This window comes from Oreochromis aureus, linkage group 1 (genome assembly GCF_013358895.1).
Source record: "Oreochromis aureus strain Israel breed Guangdong linkage group 1, ZZ_aureus, whole genome shotgun sequence".
NCBI lineage: Eukaryota > Metazoa > Chordata > Actinopteri > Cichliformes > Cichlidae > Oreochromis > Oreochromis aureus.
In genome coordinates, this window is record NC_052942.1 from 21,937,709 (window position 1) to 21,951,234 (window position 13,526).

The 13,526-nt window shown below is 38.9% G+C and overlaps 1 protein-coding gene across 1 annotated transcript in view; it reads right to left on the reverse strand.

The window, feature by feature from the left end:
• The window catches only part of galnt18b (UDP-N-acetyl-alpha-D-galactosamine:polypeptide N-acetylgalactosaminyltransferase 18b), an 87,398-nt gene that overhangs the window by 49,011 nt on the left and 24,861 nt on the right, over positions 1–13,526 (reverse strand). Inside the window, exon 2 of the mRNA XM_031735928.2 lies at positions 1,904–2,099. Coding sequence (XP_031591788.1) covers positions 1,904–2,099 — 196 coding nt within the window. The remainder of the gene's footprint in view (positions 1–1,903; positions 2,100–13,526) is intronic.

Below are 13,526 nucleotides of genomic sequence, written 5' to 3' on the forward strand. Positions count from 1 at the left end.
TTTAAATTAATTTTAAGATGACATTGCCTGTACTTCTTGTTTTCATTCAGTTTTAATAACAAAGCTAAAATAGAATTCCAAAAATTTATCCCACAAAAGGGATTCGTGTATGTGGGAACTGTTTTGAATGTGAAGTTTTACATATGAGCAGTAATCTGTCACAAATAGCTCTAAGCTATTACATTTCATGTATTAAAATAAATGCATGTACACATTTATAGCCATCATGCACACATGTAAACATATCTTTTGTTTGGTTAATTAACCAAATCATCAACATCACTGCCAATCAGCCTCTATTCTGCTTTAAATCTTAGTGCTCTTTTGTCATTCTACCGTTCAGACTCCTCCCCATCTCTGTCTCCTACCCTCACCTTCGATGCCACCAGGTCTGGTCCTGTCTGAATTTCTATCACTGCTAGGATTCTGTTCTGCTATGATGAGTCATTGGAGTCTAATTCTATTGCTAATAGCTTAATTAAACCCTGTATCTGTAGCTAAAAAAGAGAACACAACAATAATTCAAAAAAACATTAATTTAAAACCAAGATCTGCAGAAGAGCATCTCTGAATGCACATGTCTAACATTGAAGCAGATGTTCTACAGCAGCAGAGACCATAAAGAGAGCCACTCTTGTCAGCTAAAAGCAGGAAAGTGAGGCTACAACATACCCAAGCTCACTACAACTGGACAACAGAAGATAAAAAAAAAGGCTGACTCATATGACATTTGCACGATAGAGTCAGAATTTGGCATAAAAACATGAAGGCATAGATCCATTCTGCCTTCAGGCTGATTTTGGTGGTGTAATAATGTGGAAGATATTTTCTTGGCACACTTAGGGCCCCTTAGCATCAACTGAGAATCATTTAAACTCCACAGCCTGAGTATTGTTGCTGACCACATCTATCTCTTTATGACCACAGTGTGACCACAGTACAGTTTTGTGATGGCTGCTTCCAGCAGGAACGCAAACCATGTTCAGTTCAAATGAATTCAAATTAGTTTCTTGAACATGACAGTGAGTTCACTGTAATGTGTGGAATGTGGTGGAATGCCATAAAGAATTAAGCCAGTTCTTATGGCAAAAAATGGTCCAGCCCAGTATTAGCAAGGTGTACCTACTAAAGTGACCGGTAAATATGAATCATAACTGTGTGTGCGTTGATTAAGCAGGAACAATGTTACATGTGAAAAGTTGCAAAGAATTAGTGAGAAAAACTCATTGCATTACATTTTAGGATAAATGTACCTGTCTCAAGAACCTGTCACCTGGATTTTGTGCTTCCCTTTGTATAAATAAAGAAACCCCCAGGATCTACATTGTGTGCCCCCCCAGTGCTCAAATGAAGCCTACGAGAATGTTTCCATGTATGACCAAATACCACTGAAACTGAAAAATGTTATAATGCTAAAATGCAAAATTAAGAGTAAAGCATGATAAACATTAAACGCATATACATATTACTATTGTAATTTGTGAATATGGTGCCATGGAAATATTAGTATTCAGCATGGATTCTGCATTTAGCATGCAGAATATTAGTCTGCACCCATGCTCCTTAATGTGATAAGTTGCCTTCATCGGTGATACATGTAAAATGTGTATCATACATACATCCATACATCCATACTTTTTTAATATGTTATTGCATACCACATCTAATTCAGTGCATCTCATTGCAGTTGGAGAGACATATATACTTGCATAGAATTAAACAACCACATTTCCAACATTAAATATGCGCACACGCCTCACTCTCCAACTGCAATTCTGGTTGTTTAAAAAAAAAGATGGTAGGATAGAATTAAACTAAAAGCAACACTTTATATCTAAAGTCAGCATATAATCTAGGAATCTAGCACGTAGGCAGTGTTTACACATTTTTGTACCAGTCTTACCCATCAGGCCTGAGGTCTGCTATTGGCCTGTCTAAAGAGAGACGATCACTGAGGTAGGCATTATATCCATAGTACTGGAACTGCTTCAGAGCCACTCGCCGGTTGTCTGGACTGAGCTCTTGACCCCAGTGAGCAAACAGTGACGAGTCAGAGAATGATGTATCCGGCTGACCATCGTCGTCCTTCCCTGGAGTCTCTATGAGGGATAGAAAGACAAATAATATAAACATTTGTCTACTCCCCTCCAACTTGTCAACCTACCTGTGAGGTTTGCATAATTGGATATTTAAGGAATAGTGAAAAACGATAAGCTAATATAATCCCTATGATAAATGTTGTTTTCCTTGTGTTGTAATATATGTTTGCAGGTGGGGGTGAACTGTTATTTAAAGAGACTGGCTGAGTGTCCTTCAACAGAAATGCTAGAGTTCATGCTGATGATGAGAAGCTCTCTCATGTCCTTGAACACGAGAAAAAGATTCAGTTCGTCCCGGCAGTTGCTGAGCTGCACTGTAGCTGACTTTGCTGTTTGACCTACACAGACAGGACAAAGTGAAACCAATTTGCCTACAGCAACAGACACAACCTTCCTTTCATAGTTTTCCCCCCTTTCCTTTTAAATCCTGTCCTGTCTGGCAGCTTTATCAATCAGAATTATAATCTGAATGCACTGCTGTGCAAAACACATTTTGCTTTTCCAAGATCAGCTTTATAAATTCTTTATAAGCTCCTCTTGTTCATGGTTTATCTGTTTATTTCTTTATTTCTATTCCTGTTATTTCAGTTATTACATTATAGGTGGTATACAGTATGACAATGTTCAAGGCAGGACAGGCAAAAAAAGAGGAGAGTTTGGGGAAGACATAATGAAAGGATGAAGTACAACTAGAAATGCACAATGTATTGCCAACTGCTGCACCTGTAAAAAAAAACAAAAAAACATACAACACCTGGAACGCAAACATTCGAAAATGCACAGGTACATAAAGCAACAATGTCTGTGTAGGTTCTAAGTCATCCAGGTCACAGTAATCTAAGGAGCTTGCAAAGAAAAGTGACTGGACTGGAAGTTTGTTGAAGATGTTTCACCTCTCAGTTCTGAGACCAAATGGTGGAAAGTCCCAGGTATTTAAGCCCTATTAGGAGTTGTCCCTTAGGAGGTTCACTGACCCACTATTTATCATGTGCATCATTACATGAGCCAAGGGTTGAAAAAGGGTGTGGGTCATTATTAGCAGAAGGTTTCGGGTGAAACTACCGTGAGACCTTGCCTCACTCTATCATGTGACTTTTTGAGATCAAATTACGCAAGTTGTGAGTGGGTGTTAAGTGTGTGGGTGGGACCTCCGAAGATCCGCCAAGATGGAGTCCCACTCAGACAGTATAAACAGTTAGCAGTATAAATTCAGCTACCTACAACATTTCCAAGTACCTCGCCACCATCCTAGCTCCCCTTCTGGGGAACGCACCCCATCACATCAAAAACTCTACTCACTTCACCAACAAGGTCCAGAAATTTCCACATAGCAAAATTGTATGGCCCAGATCTAGCCCATACATGGGCCAGCACAAGGCCAGTTGCAGACACACTGGTGGTCCTGTGCTGGCCCATGTGTGAACTACCTCTGGCAAACCTGATCTGGGCCACCAAAGGGTCGTCATTCTTTCCGGTATGTGGGCCATGTGTAAGTTGTGTGCAGCCACGGGCCAGTTGTAGACACACTGCTGGCCCTGTGCTGGCCCAGAACAGTTTCAGCTCTGGCCCCAGATGTCAGCCTAATGTGTACCTTAATCCAGCCATGTAATAACAACATGTGCCAGAACATGCAAAACAGTGCAAAAGTAACATGACGAAACTCCATTCGGACAGTGAATGGACTGATTCTTATACAGCGCTTTTCTAGTGTCCCGGATTACTCAAAGTGGTCTATACAACATGCCACATTTACACACTTTCTCTAAACTGAGTGCTTCCTAACTACATTCATACTCTTGACATGCAGACTGGAGGAGCCAGGGATTGAACCACTAACCTTCTGATCAGTAGGTGACCTGCTCTACCTCCTGAGCTATAGCCACCCACTGGCAAAGATGAGTAAACATCACTAGGTTTTGGATAAAGTGTACACTCACAAACCTGTCAAACCTGCATTTGAAACGTTGGCTACCATAGCAGTATAGTATTGCAACATGCCATTTGGGTCTTCTAACTAAAATAGAGGAAAACAGGAACATAAATAGTGCCAGCTTGATGCCAGATCCGGGCCAGACCTGTTTTCTATGGACCTGGGCCACATAAACCAAACCACAATCGAACCAGATATGGCATGCCATTACATAGACAGCACCATCTATGCCAGGCCTGGCCCATATCTGGATGACATACGTCTTATCATGCCAGAAGTCAGCCAGCAGTGCTGGCTTGATACCAGATCCGGGCCAGACCGGCTTGCTATGTGGGTTACACTGGATCCAGAAGAAACCATAGTGTCCTTTTATGTGGTTTCACTCTTTACTTGCAGATATACAACTGAGGCAGTGGAGACTGTCAGAAAACGACTACAGCAAGACAGCTCCTTAGAAGACAGAACCAGCTTTGCCCCTGATCAGATTTGCCCACTGTTAGACCTCTGCCTTACCACCACATATTTTAAATACAGTGAGGGTTTCTACAGACAAAAACATGGATGTGCCATGGGCTCCCCAGCATCACCCAATGTGTCCACTGTAAACGATCATGCTTGAACAGAGGGGATGGCTTGCTGCACCAGCTGTCTGCTACCTACAATCCCGGGGCCCCAGGCCCTGCACCTGGACCCACCCAGAAGAGGCGAGCTTTCCTGCCTCTGCCAGAACCTCTGGACAAGCGTGTAGGACCATATATCATGCATACAGTTCTCAGCAGAGTTCTCTTTGCAGTGGGTGCATATGTTTGAGTGTTTAAGGCCCATAAGATTTCCCATATAACATGTTCTAGATTTTTTATCCCTTTCTCATGCCACAATGCAAACTTTAGTGTTTTTTTTTTTTCCGGACAGATATCTGGATTGTTCCAAATGTATGTTAGTTTACATGGGAAAAATGAAGATTTAGTTATTTTTAAGATGTCCCACCAGGCGGTCAGAAAGATGTTTATGTTAAGGCTTTTAAAGCAGTTTGATGCTTAATACTGGAGCTTATGAAAGACAAATTAGAGATTTTTACGTTTCCACAGAGTCTAGTGATTAAAACCAAGTCAAGGGGATTTATTAGAGATAACTGAGAAAAAAGTAGTTTATTTTTGGCAAAATCATAATTTTCATGGTGGCAACTGAGAGGCGCCTGGCAGAAACATATATACCTAGATATCTAATGTTACCTGACTGTAGTGAAGTGGTGGTGGTGTTTTTAAAATTGAAATTCAGAGGCAAAACTGCTGATTTACCCCAGTTGATGGAATAGTATGATATGGATAAGAACTTATCTATAAGTGTGATCGTCTTTATGAGAGAGGTTTGTGAGTTCCTAAGGAAAAGTAATATATCATCGGCATACAGGCTTATCTTATGGTCTGTATATCAATTTGAACTCTTTTGATATCTATATTTTGTCAGATTGCTACCACTACTGGCTCAATAAAAATAACAATATTTCTAAATATTTATTTTATATTCTGATATAGCAGAAAAATTCCAGCATTCAGGCAAAGCATACATAATGCTGAGTGCAAAGGGAGACGAGAAAAGATATGAATGGTGACAAGGGAAATAAGGAAGTGCAGCCACCCAAGAACCAACCAACCATCCATCCATCCATCCATCCACTCTCTTCTGCTTATCCTTGCTAGAGTCGCAGGGTAGGCTGGAGCCTATCCCAGCTGTCTTAAGGCGAGAGGCAGGGTACACCCTGGACAGGTTGCCAGTCTGTCGCAGGGCTAACACATAACGACAAAAAAAAGAAAAAAAAAACAGGCTAAGATGATTAAACCAGCAATATTTGTTCTATGTAGACATGTCTATTAGTGGGGAAGGAGAGTGAGAAGGGAAAAGCAGAAAGTGGCGTTTGTGTAGATCGAGGTCACCTGACTCAATACAGTCATGGCGTGGTGTTTTGATCGCAATAAAGCTGGGCATTGACATACAGTTTATCAACAGCGATGAAAGCTCGAAAGCCTTCTTGGATGAATTTCTTTCATATCTCTAACAGAACCTTGTGTCACTCCAGGATGTCTTTGGAAAACTGGTTGTTGACGCTGAAGTCCTCTCAGCTGCCGGCCGTGGCTCTTCACCAGTTCTTTTTGTTTAAAGTGTTCAAATTTGGCCAAGAACGATCAGCTCATTGATATCCCAAACAATGGACACGAGGGAAGCTGATGTTTTTAACTACATCCTCCAGGTTTCAGGTGAGTCTGGAAGTAATGACTCACTGTTGTTTCCGGGTCTTCTTCTGCCTTCTCTGGTATTCATGAAAACACCAAGTTGTCCCGAATCCTGCAGGCCTGGAACCTGATGACAGTTTCCTTGATTTTTTTTTCTTTTCTTCTGAGAGTTGGGTCATTTCTTCAATTAGGATTTCACCAACTCTTTGGCATTTTCAGTAGCGAGTGTTTCCACCTGCTGCTGGCTGAACTCCACCGACTCACGCAGTGCCTGAAAATCTTTATGCAGGATTTCCAGGAGGGCCGGGCGTACATCTAAGCTGGACAGTATTTTTTAAACAGTGGACGCCAAAATGTCAACAATGTTGCTGTACTGTGGAGAAGCTGGCTACGGTGAGTCTTCAGGGTGGTGTCGTTTAAAGGAACGTTGTGTTCCTTTGCTGCTGGAGGGAGTCGGCACCTTTTTACTTGTGCCCAGTACACTTTTTACCTTTCTTTAATAGTTAATCACTTGGTATTGTGTGATCCTTCTTGGAAAATGTGATCCTACTGTGTTCTTACACTATATAAGACTGTAAAAGGACTGTGTTTAAAAGGCTGACAGCAGAAAAATTCAACACAGTCACACAGACATTACAGCTTGTGGTCCGTGATGATAGACTCACTTCATGACCAGACTCCATAAAGCACTGGTAGCATCATTTAAACCTTTTGTACAGCTTCCAAGAGACATTAATGCACTTTAGAGGTAAACTTTTGAGTGTGTTTAACAGTGTGAGTGTGATTTATCCATAAGAGGGTCGATCACCAAAAATACAGCAAATAAAGCACATAAATTTTTTTTTAAAATGAAGTGATGTAATCTCAAAAGAGACACAGTAAAAGTTTTCAAGCTATACTTGCAATACTTACAACACTTACAATTATACTTGCAATACTTACAACACTTACAATTATACTTGCAATACCTAATCCCACAATATTTTCTGTGATGCTTATTAATACAACACTTTTTTCATTTCAGTGAATAGTGTGCAACGGGTCTGAAAACTGAGGCTGTTAGTAATATTAAAAAAACGTGATTGCAAACAGAGGTACTCTAGAGGCGAGAAAAAAATAGTCCGAAAATAATTAATGTCATAAAAAATTACCTCTGTGTCATGGTTAATAATAACATATTGTAAATTAAAATGGCCTCATCAGCAGGAAATGAAATCTAATGAAAAGAGGTTCTGGCGTATCATGTGTTAATAATTTCATTAAGAGAAGGCATCAGTGCCCTGCAGCATAGTGAAACTATAGAACAATAAAAAAGAGAGACAAATTTCATTATAAACCTTCAGTATTTCAGCTCCCTGCTGAAAGACTGCAGCTATCAGGGATAATTCACATCCTACCATACGTAAACATTTATGTATGGTTATTAAAAAAGCTGTTTAGTAGAAGAGTGACAAAAATAATTTCTTCATTTAATTAACTTTTCAAAGTTCAGATTTATTCATTTTTAAGCTGTTTTAATACAGCTACAGTATTCTATTAACTGAAGACTATTTTTATTTTTTACCAACAAAACGTGAGCAAAACAAACTGAGAACTCTCAAAGACCCAAAGAGAAGTGAGGGTTTGACTCCTCGCTGAGACTGCATACAAAAGACAGGTTACAGACACGTGTGTGCGTGTGTGTGTGTGTGTGTGTGTGTGTGTGTGTGTGTATGCACTGTGTGTTTTAAGCAGATTGGGAAAGGTTAATATTCATGAGCAGATTAAATACAACAATATGAAAGGGAAGCAGGTGTAACAGGATTACATTATGAACAGAACGAAAAACTTCTTCTGAAAAGGCAGGAGATTATACTACTGTGCTTTGAAAGGAAAACTACAAAGTTTATACCCCGTTAAATTAAAACACAGTTTCTATCCTGTACACATTTGGTTATTATGAGGACATAATCATAGTTTTGTACCTCAACCCTGAGTCTGACTTTAAAATGGTCTCTTAAAAATTTCTTTAAATAGCCTCTGGGCATCTTGTGATGCAGGCCTTCACTGAATATTTCTGTTTCAGCTTAATATTTCTTTTTACAAATAAAAAATTTTAAAACTCTACAAACACATGGTGTGTTAGCCCAACAACAAACAGCAGGCAGTACAGACAAGGCTGACAAGCTAGTAAACATATTGGAGAATTTGGAGGATAGACGCAGAATTAGAGATGAACAAAGCGAACATTACACTCATATATATTCATCACTGGGCAAGAAATACAATTCCAAATGAATTATCTTGTTTTGTGTAATTCCTGGTGTGTAAATGTACTGTTTGCTAACAAATACAGCATGTAAATGTGATAATGCAGTGTGTCAATCTTGTTCTGAAAATTACTCTGTGCTGTGCTCAAGAAGGCAAAATTACTGCAGAGAAATATGGAGGAAATTTCACTTTTAGGTTAAAAATTCTAACATGCAAATTATAAATGTAAATGAGGCATTGAGTCCAGGTGGAATTACCTGTAGGTCATTTTAATATTTATTCTATTTTAAAGGTGAACTTACATAGCACTGTTGTCAATGCAGGACATACAGCCAATAATTTACTTAACACTCTTTTGAGTCTAGTTGTATAGTCTATACATGTACCAACTAGACTGTGAGCTTTAAATGCTTTAAATACTGTGCACAGTAACAAGGAATAGATTGCACTGAAGCACGAGCTGATGATTGAATGTATTTGTCTTGCTGCACAGAAAGCTACCAGCTGACTGCATGTCTCCTGCATTTATCAAATGTGGTGCAGTATTGTACACAAAGTTATTTATCTTTGATACATCACAGTGGCATAGCTGTACTTTATAAAAATGCTCAGTGAAACATTTACAAATCAAAAAGCCAGCCAACATCCAAGCTGAGAGAAGACAGAAAACGATACCAGCCCGAGGCAGTGAAACTTATATACAACCCACAGTTGTTTCACTGCTGTGAAGCACAGAGGAAGTGTCTCAGCTCTCGATAAGAGAACTCTGTGATTAGGCTAAGGCCTGCATAAAACTTCTCCAAGTCTTTCAATCTGGGCAAGCATGCCTGAAGGCCCATTCATCTGACTGCTTGTGGTGGTGATTAATTAAGCCTACAGAGATGATTTCCTTTGCGGTGAATCCCAGAAGTAGCTGTTAGGGCAGGTTGGTGTTGTTTAGACAGAGTGAGTTTGGCAACTTGGTGTTTTTTAGCACGTCTACATAATCACATCTGACAAATATGATAGCACAATACAATTACTGCAGTGGTTCAAACAAAGACCAAAGCAATTAAAAGTGTGTCACATGACTCTTCTATCAAGCAGATCATGTGACTCACTTTAACCTTGTGTTTGGAGAGTGGTTTCCTCTTGAGCACACATTCTATCAACAAACACTGCTGCTAATTCAAGTAAAGCACAGCCAAACACCTGAGGCAAAGAGTAGGGCACGTGCATAGTGCGTGTAGACTGGGAAAGTATTCCCTAAGCTTCCCAGAAGCACTCCAGCCCTGTGTGGAGTGCAACACTAAGTGTGCTTTCAATGCGTGCACAGCAAGGCAACTGAGTTACGGCTGTCTCCCACAGTCACAGAGGAGAGATGCAGGAAAAAAGATATGCACATACAACCAAAACACACTCATCATTAACAGAAGAAAAAAATTGTTAGGGAACAGATAACGGTTAACAAAGACGTCACTGAAAGAGAACAACAAACCTCCAGGTCCTGCATGGTCTAATTTTTGGGAGGAAAAGCAGTACGTGTTAAATTATTCAATTTGATCCCATTAAAGATAGTTCAAAGTGATGAAACCACCCCACAATGCACAAAGATTTTATCAAATTATATTTACTCATGCCCCCATGCTTGTGAAGGGAAAATGTTTTGAATGTCAAACACAAAGCATTCTCATTTTTGAGAAATCCCTTCTGTGCAATGCTTACTCACAGTGGTACAGATGTAGACCTCTGATAAAGCTCTTGCAGACAGTGGGAGCTTTTTACCTGCGCCTTCAAACCCTAAGGTACACAGTACACTCGGTTAGAAAGGCGAGGCTGTTGAAACTATTTAATGCAAATCAATAAGATAATAAAATGTCCTTTAAGAGATCCTTAGTATATATAAGACCCTGCAAACTGTCAAACGGACAAGAGTGGATGGATGGAGAATATTCTCATTCACCTTATATAGTCCTAAAATAACTTAACTGATGAAAAGCTTTGTTTTGTGATGAATATATGGTGCATATTTCTCAGGGTTTTGGGGACCTTTTTTGTTCACTTTAAGTAGCAGACTGGCCAACACCAAGCTCATGCTAGGTGTGACACCAGTCCAGACAACTCAAGTCAGAAAGAAATTAATTATTTATATTATTTATTATATATATAAAAAGGAGCAAATTAATCTTCTTTTTTTTTTTTTTTTTTTTTTTTTAATCTCTTATAGTAATGATAATAATGGTTACCATCTACAGAGATGACACCACTGGTTACCCTTGATCCTTTCTTTATTCAATACATGACAGTAGGCTTAAATTGGGACAGATAATCATCATCATATTCATAAATAGTCATCCAAGAGCTTCCCTAAGGATGCTATCCCTGTTTGTATTTCTGACAGTAATTATGGTTTACTGAGGGGGAAGAGCTTCCTTATAGACACTCTATTCCACTTTGTTAAGATAAAAATATCAGACGAGGTCCAACAGATGTGTTATCGATATGAGAGGCAGAGGTCATATATTGGGCCTCAGTCACATAGGCCTAGAGATCCATTGGTAACACCCTGGCAACCGCTGGTCGCTAGGGAAAAATGTATACTCCCTACCTGTATGAGTGGTTACTCGAGATTGTCAGTAAAATCTTCTGTCATCTTTATCAGTTTATGATTTAGATTTTAAAATCTAAATCATTATTAATAGTTAATGAGCAGAACAGAAGTTTAAAAAGCCATAACACAATGTCCTTATGATTTCATTGAAATGATTTCAGTGAAGCGGTTAGAAAACGTTATTGAACCAGTTCCCCAACCAGCAAGTGGCTGGTGGAGGTTGCTGCGTAAATGGTTGCTAAGCATCAGTGTTGGGGGCATTTAAAACAACAACAACAACAACAACAACAACAACTAAAGAGCAGCAGTATTTCCCTGAATGGTTGGTGAATAGTTGAAGAAAGTTGCTTGCTTTCATTGCAAGTAGATTTCCACAGTCATCATTTGCATGTACAATGACAATGAAAGGCTATTCTGTTTTATTCGATTCCATTCTACGCTTACATACCACTTTTGCCTTGAAGAAAAACAATGGTTTGCACAGCAATTTTCAGCACAGCAATTTTCACAGTTTCATGACCTCTTAGCAAGCAGTTAGTGAGTGACAAATCAGCAACTGCCATACAGTCTGCTAGAAACTAGTTGGACAATACTAATTTTTCCCTAGCGACCAATGGTTGCCACATGCTTGCCAAGCAGTCTCGAGGGATAGTATAGTAGGTTGGTAGCCTTGTTTTACCATTTTTATTATAACCTCCACAGGTCCAGTCAGAAAAGATCAAAAACATGGTTGATATTAAGAACCTACTTTATAGTCATCATATTTTCACAGCTTATTATTCAGGATATATTGTCATTGCTTCAGTTTCCGTCTATTATTTTAATCTTAAGTAGAATTTTTTGGGAAAAACCAAATGAAAATCAGATTTATGAACGTCTGGGTTTTAGTTCTGTTATTTTGAAACTATTTTATGTAACTCTCACTGAGATCTATGCATCAAAACCCTTAATGCAGGTGCTGAGGAACTCAAATGTGTTTTACTACAAACTAAAATTGATGAGCACATTTTGCTTTAATCAGTGAATGATCCCTGTTTGACCGAGACATGAGACAAGCCTTTCAAAAGGTCTCGTGTCTCTTCTTGTGATTTCACTGTCTAGAAAATACCTTCCAATTAAAACAGACAGTCTGCAATTCATCCTATCCTGTCATTTTGTCATTTTAACATCCAACATAATGAGAGTGGAGTATGAAGCCAAGACATCAAACACCGTTACGCAATCAATATATTCATTGTATATTCATTCGGACTGTGAGCAGGGAGAGGACCTTCAACATCGATTACAGTCTTACGAAAAGGCAGGTCTCGTCACATGAAGATTTCAGGCACACGGTTTCTATAAAACTAGATACTGAATAAGCTGCCAGCTAAAAGAGACTGAGAATTTATTTTAAAAAATGTACTGTTCAAGGCCATTTTGACAATGGTGTGGGAAAAAAAGTAATGATGACATAGAGCAAGAACACCCCCCCCAACACACACACACAAACACACATATTTAAGCTATTAAATGAATGATGATTCAATAACATTTGGTAGCTGCTTTCATTAAAATCCTAAGTTTATGAGCCTAAATATTGCATTTTGATTTTAAGAATCTTGTTCTGCTTATGTGGAAAATCAAATTCATACCTTGTTAAAGACGAAGAACAGAGGAACTTGTTTTATGCATTTAAAAAGCTTTGTGATATATATTACATTGCAGTTGAACACATGCACACACACACTGATTATAGGTTAAATTACTCTTTGATATTGTGGTATTGATCTATATTGCCCAACTCTAAACACACATGTTGTGAAAAAGTATTTGCCTCCCTCCTGCTTTCCTAGTTTTATATTATATTTGTCACACTTAACTTGTTTGATGATCTGAAATATTTTTCATATTGGACAAAGACAACCCCACTAAATACAAAATGCAGTTTTTAAATTTTGAAATGATTTAATGTATTAATATAAAAACTGATCCAAACCAGCTTGCCCCCATGTGAAAAAGTAACTACTCCTTTAACATAATAAGTGGTTGTGTCACCCTTGGCAGCAATAAGTCCTTCACACCCCTGTGGAGGAATTGGGGTCCACTCTTTGGTCCACTCTCCAAACATTTCCCTTTTTTAGTTATAAAACAAAAAATCTGAGTCTGAGCCAGGATTGTAAAATAAGCTGGAACCATAAACCCAAATGAAAGACAACACATCATCCCATCCTGTAAAAACATGCCAGACAACTAATAGATTAAAAACAAGTCAAAAACTGCTTGTTTCATACAGTATGTACTGACAAAAAGCCTTTCCATGTCTCTTCATACACCAAGTCCATCCATCTATCTGTACATCTATTTTCTTAACCACTTATCCAGTTCACGATTGCAGGTGGCAATGGAGCCTATCCCAGCTGTCATAGGGTGAGAGGAGGGTGCAT